General features: G+C 46.9%; 1 protein-coding gene across 5 annotated transcripts in view; it reads right to left on the bottom strand.

The window, feature by feature from the left end:
* Nucleotides 1-6,924: 6,924 nt before the first annotated feature.
* Nucleotides 6,925-13,076, bottom strand: part of ADAM15 (ADAM metallopeptidase domain 15) — a 45,604-nt gene continuing 39,452 nt past the window's right edge. For 3 of the 5 annotated variants that reach the window (XM_079957978.1, XM_079957976.1, XM_079957977.1), the window contains 3 exons: nucleotides 12,250-12,321; nucleotides 8,714-8,823; nucleotides 6,925-7,468 (listed from right to left, as the gene is read on the bottom strand). In XM_079957978.1, coding sequence (XP_079814104.1) covers nucleotides 7,408-7,468; nucleotides 8,714-8,823; nucleotides 12,250-12,321 — 243 coding nt within the window. In that variant the 3' untranslated portion in view covers nucleotides 6,925-7,407. The remainder of the gene's footprint in view (nucleotides 7,469-8,713; nucleotides 8,824-12,249; nucleotides 12,322-13,076) is intronic. The other 2 variants (XM_079957979.1, XM_079957980.1) reach the window with 1 other exon arrangement.

The raw sequence follows: 13,076 nt of genomic DNA, 5'->3' as shown, positions 1-13,076 counted from the left end.
AGGGCGGGATATAAATAAAATTGTATTATTATTATTGTTGATCATTTTGCTCCCCTTTTTCTGAACCTCTCCCTGCAACGCATAACTCGTGCCCCCCTCCCCTGTCTTATATATAGGTAACTCACTGATTTTGCCCACGCGATCGCAGGTTTGCATGGGTGGTGGGAAATAAATAAGGAAATGGGGAGCAAAAATAAATTAAAAAGGGGGGGAATTCACCATTCACCACTCTCCATGGGTTATTCCCACCTACCCATGTGGGGTTTCCTTGAGGGGATCAGCTGTTCTAAGGGATTCCTACCTTTATGAGTTTTTGCACTTAGGTGTGGACCCCCGTAACAGAACCCCTGCATAAGAGGTGAGTTATCTGTATTCAGAAAGCAAGAAAGACATATACTCTCATTAGGAGTTATGGCAAAGATGGAGGACCTATTGCCCACCTCCCCAGATTCCTTTGGACTCCAGCTCGCATCAGCCGCAGACCCTGATCACTGGCCGTGCTGGTCAGAGCCCAGCAGCAAATGAAGGTTCACAGCTGTGCACCAGGACATAAATTATAGTGTTCGGTTATAATCCTCCATGTACGTTCTTTATTTCATCTGGAGCAGGAGAAGACTACCTCCCTAAATCTGTCCATTAGGAGCAAACTGAACCTCCAGGGTGACACGAAGTCTATCTCCATATATATGCAAGACGTTTTGTTATGGCTACACTGGCTGGCAGCGGCTCTCGAGGGTTGCAGGCAGGAGACGGTCCCAGCCAGACCTGGAGCTGCTAGAGATTGAAGCTGGGACCTTCTGCACTCAGAGCAGATTTCCTGCCTCTTCGCAGTCGTTGAATGGAGAAAACAGCAGGCGTGGGCTTAGAATAGGGGGTTCCTCAGACCATGTGGGGGGCCGGACTATAGTTTGGGGGAAAAATATGAACGAATTCCTATGCCCCACAAATAACCCAGATGCATTTTAAATAAAAGCACACATTCTACTCATGTAAAAACACCAGGCAGGCCCCACAAATGACTCAGAAATGCATTTTAAATAAAAGGACACATTCTATTCATGTAAAAACATGCTGATTCCTGGACAGTCCATGGGCCAGATTTAGAAGGTTATTGGGCCGGATCTGGCCCCCGGCCTTAGGTTGCCTACCCCTGACTTAGAATCTCCATAACCTTCTTGTAGGATTTTCCCAAGACAAGTGTATTGGGTTGCCAGAGTGGGGGTGGGGAAGGACTCCAGCCTTGTAAGCTATCCAGACTCTCAGACTTCCGCGCACCCATGCCACAACCTTTACCTGGACTTCTTCAAGTGCTTTAAGCCAAGGTAGAAGGTGTCTTTCAAGTGTGAAGACAGTGCTTGATTTTTTGGATGGAGGACAGGAGTTTGTGTGTTGCACAGTTGCAACTTCACAATGTCGCCTTTTGCAGAAAGAAAAGGGTGTTTCCTCTTGGGTCATCTGGCTGGCCAGTGTGAGAACAGGATCTAGTCCAGCAGGATTGTATTATTTTCCTATGAGCTGAAGCCCCTATAAGGCAGGAATCTTTTTGCCCAGCATGGGCCTCAAACCCACAACCCTGCGATGAAGAGGCTCGTGCTCTGCCAGCCTCTTCCATATTTCTTTTGGCAGTTCAAAGTTGGGATCGATTATGATCGGCACGTCCCGCAGGACCTGGAACACAGCCCGGCGGCCCATAGAAATTCCAGGTGCTGGAGGATGCCCTGTCATTAAAAAAACAACGCTTTTGATAGTTTTCCCAGGTGGAGATCACGTAAGGAGGCTAAGGAGCCGGGTGCGAAACGCGGCGTGCTCCATTACCAACGCACACACACACAAGCCTTTTTGATGGGCAACCTTTCCCTCCCTCCATCCCCCCAATATACCCACTCCATCCCAAATCCAGAGGCTTCAGCAGTGCCTTTCCAGTGCCAGCTGTGCCTCCTTCCCAAGCTAGCCAGCACATGATGTGGACTGGCAGCCGGGGGCTCCTGTTGAGAGTCACGTACCTGGTGAAATTACAGGGTTGGGAAGCCCCATAAACATGGATCCGCGTGGCCGGGCAGGACAAGAGAACCTTTGTTCTCACGGGGGGGGGGGGAGAGAGAAGGTGCTTGAACCGTGGGACACACACACACACGTAACACACACACACAGAACTTGTGCCAAAGTGCAAGGTCAGCACGCAATTGCAGTGCGGGTGACAGGCCACGATCCCCAGCGATTTCAATTTCAGCCGAAGCTCACGCAGGGGTTGCGTGGCAGAGCGACCCCCCCTTGCCAAGTCCCTTTCCGAAACTCTTGCACGTCCCGTGACTCAACCTCCAAGTTTCGCCACAGGATGTGTGTCCTGGGAGGTGAAACTCAGCGGCGATGGCAGCCAGGAAGACGCCACCTCCAACAGCAGCAGCCTAAGACAAGGGTGAAGGAGTCTCAGGCCCTCCAGGGCTCTCTGTCCGGCCCTCGGAACTCTCCCCAGGCCACGCCCCTTTCCCCTCAAGCCACACCCCTCTGTGGCTCTGCCTTGCTCCCTCTCCTTAAGTGACCATGCTCGCCTGGGGTTATGCCTTTTGCTGGCTTGGTTGGAGGATAGAGGGGGGTGGGAGCTAGCTCACGGACGCGACTCCCCTGCGAGGTAGGGTGGCAACCCTTGGGAGCCCTTGAGTTTAGAGAAAAAGCAGGGAAGAGGTGGCATGGCAGAAGTTTATAAAAACAGGGCCTATTTAACTGTGGAACTCACTGCCACAGTGACGGCCACCGGCTTAGATGGCTTTTAAAGAGGATATAGGGCACCTATCTACGTGATGCACTCATACACTAAGTAAAGAAGGAAGGTTTACTGTCTTCCTCACCCCCCTCTTCTTCTTCTTTTCTCTATTTTCTCCTCCCTCTCCCCCCCTCAACCCCTCAATGCCTACAACAAAAATGTCTCAGAACGACTGTAATTGGTCTGTATTCTACGATTCGAAGACACTTGTTGTACTTTGATTATTTATGGAAAGTCTGTTAATACAGATGTGTTTCTTTTTTTAATTAAAAAAAAGATTAGGCAATTTTGTGGAGGATGATATGGCTGCACCGTGTTGGTTTTTACCCCTTTTCTCTCCCCAAGCAAAGAACTCAGTGTTACCATCAAAGCTTACGTACACATTACGCCCCAACAGAGGTCCTTGCAACAGAAGCCTCTGCTACTACTTGCACTGCCCACTCTCGAAATCTCTAGGAACAAACCAGGCAACTGTATGGATATTTAGAACTTTAGCTGGGGGGTGATGGACTCCTAGGCTGGGCTGCCACCTAGTGGTATAGCAAAGCAACCACAACTTGCTTGCCAAAAAGTGGAGGACACAGAATTAGGGACAGAGAATTATCCAAGGTAAAACAGAGGTGGCCATTCTGAGATTGGGGGGAAAGATGGTGGGCTTCTCGATCCAACTTTGTGCCTCCTTCAGGCATCTGCAGGACTCAGACTCCTTATCAACCCCTGCCAGCATGCACAATGGTCAGGGATGATAGGAGTCAAGGGTCCAAAATATCTATGGATGGATTAATCTGTCAGTTTCATTTTCTCCAACTCTTGTTTTCTGGCTGTTTACGGCAAAAACAGACACTGGACTAAATGGACCCGTGGCCTGATCCAGCAGCCAAACGGTTCCTATGCTCTATAGATAGATGGCTGGTATTTTGGTAAATTTTACATCAACTGGCTTTTGTTGTTTGGTTTGTAGCTGAATCTTTTAACTTTTGCTTTACATAAACCGCTCAAGAGGATTTCATTGATCGGGCAATATGTAAATCTTAGAATCACAGAATCGTAAAATAAATGTCTAAATCTTGTTAAATGAATGAAGAATAATAAACAAGAACAAGACCTAAAGAGTCTCCCTTTCCTATCAAGACAATTGAGTCTTATCAAACTCCAACACTGCGTATCTCACAATCAACTCAAATCTGGGAACACTTTATCTAAACATGAGCAGCCTCACCTTGCCATGGGACCACAGCATGCCTAAATATGATCACATACACCTGATTCGGAGCAGAGCTCTTTCACCTCCTCTCCCCAAAGGCCTCACCTTTACCAGAAACGCATCAATAACACAGGCATCACCTGGAGACATGCGGGAAGGAGACCCTGGGGAGAAATTCCACCCGGACTTCATCAACTTCCCCCCCCCGGCTCCATCCACCTGAGCCTGGGTCCTGAGTCCACAAAACAGGTTGCTTTCTTGACAACACCACAGAGCTATAGGATGGGCAAATAAAAGCTTGGTCGTACCAGCTCATGCACGCTGGTTAATTCAAGACCGGATTGCTGCAATGCACCCTATGTGGGGCTTCCCTTGCGCTGGATCCAGAAGCAGCAGCTAGCGCAGAATGCTGCAGCACAATTGCTGACAGGGGCCGCTGTCAGCGTATAACTCCTGTGCTTAAGAGATCTGCACCGGCTGCTGATTTGCTGCTGGGCCGAATTCAACATATTCCTATCAGTATAAAAAGCCCTTACCAACCTGGGACCAGTTTACTCCATAACACAAACTATGCCGCTTCTATCTGCAGAACTGGCGCAGCTACAGGTCCCGCATAAAACCCAATTTTGCATTTGTAAGCAATTGATCTTTCAGTGTGGCACCAGTTAACTTTGGAACTCCCCGCTGATTGATATCACGCAGGCATCTTCCCTGTACAGCGGTACGTCGGAAGCTGAACGGAAGCCGTTCCAGAAGTCCATTCGACTTCCAAAACATTTGGAAATCAAGGCGCAACTTCCGATTGGCTGCAGAAAGCCCGTCAGACATTCAGGTTCCAAAGAACGTTCGCAAACCAGAGCACTCACTTCCGGGTTTGCAGTATTCGGGAGCCAAAACATTCCCAAGGCGTTCAGCTTCCAAAACAACTCCCAAGGCGTTCAGCTTCCAAGGTACGACTGTACTCTTTTTGGCGCTTGCTGAAATATTTTTTGTTCAGACAAGCCAACACTTGGCATATGTTTTAACCCGGTTTTTAGCTTATTGCTGATTTTAATTATTTTTTTGTACATTCAGAACAGTTGCTTTCTATTGTTTCTTATTGACAATTTCATCGCTTTCTTTTCATAAACTGCTCTGAAGGTTCCACTTCCCCCGCCCCCATTAAGTGGTGTAAAATTTTACAAAATGAATAAATAAATATAATTTGGCACTTCATACCAGAAATTCACAGATAGCTATGTGTTATGTCCAAGCTAGACCACCCAAAGCTCTGGCCCGCAAAGTGAGACCCGCAATTCCTATTTGAACAAGGCTCTTGGGTTCCAGAAAAGCATGATGCCTTGTGCCAAGACAAACGCAACCATGAGGCAAGACCCACAAATACGAAAATATACTAATGCACTCCAAAGAAACAAACATAATACGAAAGGACAATGGGCGACGAAAACTACAGAACAATCGGCTACAGATCCGTTTCTGCTCTTAAGCCTTTTGCAAATATGTACCAATTAGTCCTTGGGAAAGGTTTTTGAAACAATATTATTTGGGGAACGTGTCCAAATGATTCCTCATGTGCATCAGCAGATGGCAAGAAGTCTCTTTCAGCTTCCCAGGACAAAAGGAGTGTCTTGGTGAATGACCAATTTTTTGTCAGAAAGGGGGGGGGGGAACCCCAACCTGCCTCTCAGAGAACAGCCTCACTGCAAGAAGAAAATGGTTCACTAAAAAACAGGCTTACGATTAATCAGCCGCTTGATGCACAAGAATAATTAGTTGAACACATTCCCCCAAAGAAAACTGAACGCAAAATGAATTCTGAATGCAAAATAAAATTTCTCACTACAGCTCCATATAAAGCAGGCGGGTCGCCAATGCTGCGCCAAAGGCAACGCAAAAAGTTTATGGCATTTGGGAATTTTTCGTGGCACGTAACAAGTGACATGATAGAAGTTTATACAATTATGCATTTCATGGAGAAAGTGGATTAAAAAAATGCTTTCCTCCCTCTCTCCTAACACTAGAACTTCTGGGCTTCCAACATTCAGTTCCACTGGAAGATTCAAGACAGACAAAACAAACAACTTCTTTATGCAGCAACCAGTTTAACTGTGGAACTCCTTGCCACAAGAGGCAGCGATGGCCACCAGCTTGGATGGTTTTAGAAGAGGATTAGACCAATTAATGGTGGAGGACAAGGCTATGGATGGCTACGCTTTGCCTCTACAATCGTGCTTGGGTCCTGCTTGCCAGTTTCCCACTGAAGCATCGGTTGGCCACTGTGAGAACAGGATGCTGGACTAGGTGGGCGTCGGTCTGATCCAATATGGCTCTTCTTATGTTCTTAAGTACAGTCATACCTCGGGTTGAATATGCTTCAGGTTGAGCGTTTTCAGGTTACGCTCCGTGGCGACCCGGAAGGAACGGAGCGCGTTCCTTCCGAGTTTTGCCGCTCGCGCATGCACAGACGAATCAAAATGACGTCACACGCGTGTGCGGAAGCAGCGAATCACAGGTTGAATTTGCTTCTGGATGCGAACGGGGCTCCAGAACGGATCCCGTTCACATCCAGAGAGGTACCACTGTAAGACAACAGCAACCAGGGATGCCGAGGCGTTTTTTAGGAGATGGGACTGTGGGACTCAGGCTCTTTTCTGCTGGGGCACCAGATCTCCTACCACTTCCCAAACACCCCCTTTAAAAAAAACACCACCACTTTTTTTCTTTGCTTACATGGCACAGTGCGAGAGAGACCCCGGCTGTTCGGCATCCTAACACAAACTGGTGATTTGTGGCCCAAGTACCCAACACCACAGCTGCTCCGACGGAACGGGACAGGGTGGCAACTCCCCTGCCCTGTGGGTACATTTGCTAAAAGATGGTGGCACCTTCAGATGGAGCCTGAGTCAGGCCTTCCCTGGTGGTCAGTCCCAGCCTGGATAAAGAGGCGCTGAAGGAAATGAGTGGAACCAGTCCGTTTTTATTACGAAGAAAAGAAACGGGCGATTTCCAGGCAAGATTCATGAGGAGAGGATTCCCTTAGGGAATGACATCCCACACACACACACACAGACACAGAGTTCTCTCTCTCTCACACATACACACACCTTCGCCCTCCTTTTTCACCAGTGCAAAGACTTCTTCCCTTTCCCCCCAGAGTTCCTTGTGTCCAGGTTCCGAAACCAAAAGCAGGGACTTTTGAGCCAAAATGGTGCCAAAATGGCGGAGGTTTCCAGCCAAGCTAGGAGTGCGACTTCTGGGCAAAGGGGGGGAAACAAAACGAAACACAGCCCTGCCTTTGCAAGGGTGCAAAGCCGCCCTCCTGTAAATCCGAAGCAGCCAGCAAAGCGAGTGCCAGGAAGGGGCTGGGGTTGTCGTCCTCATCGCCCGTTTCGGCCAGAGAGGGGCGCCGTAGGAAGAGTCCGTGGGCCTGGCCTGGCCCGGGTTAGATATTGTGGATGTGTAATGACGGGCCGGACACCATGGGAGGAGGAGGAGGAGCTGGCCTGCGTGGGAAGCAGAGAAAGAAGGAAAGGTTTGCGCTGAGGCATACGTGTCATAACAAGTTCTTTTTTTAATTAACTTCACTAGAGCAAGGCTAGGAAGCCTTCCAGATGTTGCCGGACTACAACTCCCATCATCCCTGACCATTGCCCGTGATGACTGGGGGCTGATGGGAGCCGGAATCCAATAACGTTAAATTACAACATCCCTGACCACTGGCCAGCACATACAATTGACCCACATTTTGAATCGCTGCACCATTCAAAATTGCACTGCATTTTTTTTGGGGGGGGGATTATTTTTGTGTGTGTTTCTAACTATTTATTTGTGCTTTTATCTTGTATTTTTATTTTGTGAACTGCCCTGAGATCTTTCAATGAAGGGTGGTATATGAATCCTAATAAATAATAATAATAATAATAATAATAATAATAATAATAATAATAGAATTCCCAAGCAACATTGGGTACGAGGCGACTATGAAATGAACCATTATTGCCGCATTTACGCAAATCTAATGTGCCATCAGGAACGCGGGTGGCGCTGTGGGTTAAACCATAGAGCCTAGAACAAATCCCCGTGATGGGGTGAGCTCCCGTTGTTTGGTCCCAGCTCCTGCCAACCTAGCAGTTCGAAAGCACAAAGTGCAAGTAGATAAATAGGTACCGCTCCAGCGGGAAAGTAAATGGCGTTTCCGTGCGCTGCTCTGGTTCGCCAGAAGCAGCTTAGTCATGCTGGCCACATGACCCGGAAGCTGTCTGAGGACAAACGCCGGCTCTCTCGGCCTGTAAAGCGAGATGAACGCTGCAACCCCAGAGTCGGTCACGACTGGACCTAATGGTCAGGGGTCCCTTTACCTTTACCTTTAATGCGCCATCAAATCTAATGCTCACCCCAATTTTCGCAACGTAATTTGGCCAAAAAAGTGCACATTACATTTGAGTAAATACGGTATTGAGAACATCTAAAACCACCCGCAGCACCGTTGAAAGGCAGGGCTTCCCAAACTTGGGTCTCCAGCTATTGTTGGACTACAACCCCCATCATCCCTAGCTAGCAGGACCGGTGGTCAGGGATGATGGGAACTGTAGTCCAAAACCAGCTGGAGACCCAAGTTTGGGAAGCCCTGGTTTAAGCAGCTTGTCTTGCCCACCACCCCTCTCCTCCAATTCCCCGCAGCTGGAAAAGAAGCAGCCACCTCCCTCTCGGCCTCTCCCACCCCAGCCGCCTCCCATTCTTCCACTCACCTCGATGGCAGCATCTGGACCCGAGGGTCATAGTTGGGAACAGCGCAGAGTTCGGCCCGGGGGGGATCCGAAGGGAGCGGTTTCTGGGGTGGCGGAGGCTTGGCAGGGGGCTGAGAGGAAAACAGAAGGAGCCTGAATTAGGGGAGGCGGGTTGCGACGCATGCTCAAACGCTTGCGCACCACCTCACGCTAGCAAGGGGGCGGAGGCCAGAGAGGTGCAGAATATTTATTTTTAGACTCTTCATTAAGTGCGTGGGTGCGACACCACACACACAATGCAAAAATAACACGTGTGCATAAGCAATTTTTCCTGACATCTTTGCGAGTGGGCTGCCGCTCACTTCAGTTAACCTTACAAAATGGCCAGGGGTTCTCTCATTTTTCCGCTTGCTTTGACGTCAACTTAAGTACGTAAGGAGACTGGATCCGGCCAACGGCCCATCCAGCCCAGCATCCTGTTCCCACAGTAGCTAACCAGATGCCCCTTAAACGAATATATCTACTGTATTTTTTGCTCTATAAGACGCACCAGACCACAAGATGCACCTAATTTTTAGAGGAGGAAAACAAGAAAAAAAATATTCTGAATCTCAGAAGTCAGAACAGCAAGAGGGATCGCTGCGCAGTGAAAGCAGCAATCCCTCTTGCTGTTCTGGCTTCTGGGATAGCTGCGCAGCCTGCATTTGCTCCATAAGATGCACACACATTTCCCCTTACTTTTTAGGAGGGAAAAAGTGAGTCTTAAAGAGCAAAAAATATGGTATATTTCCATGGCTGGTGTCAAGCTAAATTATGCTCAGAGAGTGGAACCACGTAAATGGGCTCTGTGGGCCTCACTTCACTTGTGGGCCTCAGCAGCTGAATAGTGTCGAGCTCTGCACCGTTACAAGTTTCACTTCGTTTCCCTGGGAAAAGGGATTGTTACCCCATTCTAGGCGGGGAATAAAAGGGCCTGCTAGCAACTCTCAGCACCCTTGACAAGAAAACAGCTCCCAGAATTCCTTGGGAAAAGCCATGGCTGTCCTTTTTTCATTCATTTTTCATTTTCATTCATGACATACATCTCAAATTCTTAACGTTTACTATATATTCCTCCCTCCCTCCCCCCCCCTCCAAGACTTCCCCCAAACTTGCGTTTCTGGTTTGTTTCTATTTTCATCCCCTTTGCTACCTCTCAACAGAAAAGGTTATTAATAACATAACATCAAACCTATAAACATGAAAATAAAATTAACTGCATCACCTTATTTCACTGTCTTCTAAACATTTTCTGGTACTAATAAAGTGAATGTTTATTTAAATCCTGCCATCAAGTCTATTGCCTTTCTTTGTTTCTGCAAATATACGGTAATATGAAGGGTTCCCAATCTTTTTCAAAGTCTCTGTTGTCTTTGTCTTTTAGTCTTTCTGTCGTTTTCCTCTTGGTCTTTCTGTCATGACAGAATGACAATGACAGCCATGGCTGTTCAAAGTGGCACACTGGGTTTCAAACACCACCGACTGGTTGTTGTGTCCCATGCCTAAAATTTGCCTCAGGCCACATTCGCACCATACATTCCCCCCCCCCCCCAAATAATATTTATTATTTTCAGTAGATAAACATAGTAAAAAAAAAAAGATTAACAATAATAAAAACAAACAAAAAATAGGAGAAAAAGAGAAAAAAGAAAAAAGATACATACAACATATTACCACTTAATTAATTAAAAATAAGTACCATTCATCTTCATAAACATAGTATTTGACTTCCTCGAATCTCTTCCATCCGAATTTCTTAGCAGTTTCCAGTATCAGAATTTCAAAAAACCATATCACAGTCCTAATCATTTTACATAGCTTTCCTTATCGTACATTTTCTTATTTATAAATTTAAGTCCATTTTAATCCTAGGCCTAATTGTTTCTTTCAAGTGGTTACATATCTTTAATATGCACCATACATTTAAAGCACGGGGATAGCCTATTAAACAGCCATGGCTTCTCTCAAAGAATTCTGGGAGTTGTAGTTCGTTCTGGGTGCCGAGAGTGGTTAAGGGACCTCCCCATTCGCCTCACAGAGCTACAATTCTGCAGGTGGTTTAACAATTAATTCCTCTTCCTGGGGAAACTCTGGGAATTGTAGCTCTGTGAGCGGAACAGCTTTCTTCTCTATCCATCTGTCTAATCCTCTTTCAAAGCCACCCAAGTCGGCTGCCCTCTCTGCCTCTTGTGGGAGTGAGTTCCACAGTCTTTCCTTTTGTCTGCTCCAAACCTCTCGACATTCGGCGTCGCTGGATGGCCACAAGGTTCCAGTATCACATGAGATGCTAAAGAAGGCTGCATTCCACCTACAGCAACGCTAGGCTCTCTTGGGAGCTTCCCATCGGCCGCACTTCCCAGAATAAGTTGGAGTTCTTCTTATTAAATATACCAAGAAAAAAGCACACCAAGAACTCAGGCCAATGTAAGTTTCAATAGTGGGAGTGGTCCCCACTCGCAAATCAATAGTCAATAGTAACCTTAGCGTTTTTAATTTGATACAACACATGTAACTATTATTAATATTGATTATTTTCAGCTGCTATCCTTGAGAAACGTAGAAAATAACAGGATATATTTATCCGAAAACCTTCAAACTTACACGACCCTTTAAAAATTAGGTAAGGAACCAAATGTTATATAATACTGTTTTACAAATTATAATTTTTGAGGATTGAGAATTTAAACGTATTTTCATGTAATATTTGATACTTCCAGCTAATGAAGGTGAATACATCGAAACAGGGCCCTGTCCTGGTTTCTAATCCATAACTGACTTCTGACTTCTGCTCAATGATTGAAACTGAGGCCTCCACAACGAATCTGGACTAACATGAACTTATCTCTACTCATAAACTCTTATCTCTAATTCTGTAATGAATTATTGTGTTATACATATTTTTATGAGTTTGAGATTGTAATCTCTGTTAGAGTTTGTAATCTCTATTTGAGTCTGTAACCCTTGTCAGAATACATACTTTTGAATGGATTAGTTTTTGTTACTATTGACTATTGATTTGCGAGTAGGGACCACTCCCACTATTGAAACTTACATTGGCCTGAGTTCTTGGTGTGCTTTTTTCTCGGCCTTGGGTACGAAATCGCACTGCTCTGCTCCAAGAAGCGCAAGCAGCACAAAAAAGCACCAGGGCCGTCTCCAGCAGCTTTCTGCTTGGCCCAAACCAGGATGAGAGCCAGGTAAGGTAAAAATTATGGGATAAAAATTCTTCCCCATCGGCCGGGGAGGATTAGGGCTGGCACATGCCTGGAATTTCCCAGACAACTGGGATTCATCCTTGGAAATGGATTTCGGAGGGAATTTATCAATATTCGGTGTATGGAGAAGAGGGATCGCTCCTTGTTTTTGGAGGGGAACTGGGGAAGGGCGTTTCCCCAGCCTGAACTGAGACCTTCCCATTAACTCCCATCCACCTTCCACCCTGCCCAAAGAGACCACCCTCCTCCCTCTCAAAAAAAACCACACACCACCACCAGGAATGGCACCATGCTGCCAGTTACCTGAGCATCTTTAGGAATGGGGTCAGCAGGCAATGGGCGCGTTGGGGGCGCTGGCCTGTCCTGGACCGAGGCCTGGGCAGAAAGAGGAGGTACAGCAACAGACAAGACATGCTCGGGTGAAGAAGAAGAAGAAGAAAAAGATTGGGGGGGGGGGGTTGTATGTTGGGGAAGCAGCTCTGGAAGAAGCATGGGAGGGCCTTGCTGTTTACTAAGGGCAGGCAGATCTGGTTTAAGGGAAGGGATGTAGATGAGAGGTAGAGCGTCTGCTTGCCCCCAGGTCCAATCCCCAGAATCTCCAAGCAGGGCTGGATAAAGACCCTGGAGAGCCACCGCTAGGCCTTACTCAGCAGCAGGCAGCTTCCTATGTTTGTATTTGTTCAGAACCATGAGGACCAGAACCTTACATGTTTTTAAAGTTTGGCCGCAACTCAGAAACAGAGCATGCAGAAGGACTCCGTTTCAGCCTCCGGCATCTCTCAAGGTAGGGCTGGAAAAGGCTCTCCGGTCTGAAAACCTGGAGGGACCCTGCCAGTCAGCTTAGACTAGGGATGAGGAAACCTGCGGTTGGATTTTGCTGGATTCTTGTCCCCATGGTTCTTTTCTTGTTTAAATTATTTTTTTAGTGCAGATTTTCTTGTGCTACAGAACAAACAAGGAAAAGTACATATAGTACCTCCACTTTCTAATTCTTATTGTTGTTAGAATTTATATACTGCCCTATACAGTTGTGCCTCGCAAGACGGAAATAATCCGTTCCGTGAGTCTCTTCGTCTAGCGGTTTTTTCATCTTGCGAAGCATCCCTATTAGCGGATTAGCGGCTATTAGC

This window comes from Podarcis cretensis (genome assembly GCF_951804945.1).
Source record: "Podarcis cretensis genome assembly, chromosome: 16".
NCBI classification, from domain to species: domain Eukaryota; kingdom Metazoa; phylum Chordata; class Lepidosauria; order Squamata; family Lacertidae; genus Podarcis; species Podarcis cretensis.
This window is presented reverse-complemented; position numbering and strand designations above follow the sequence as displayed.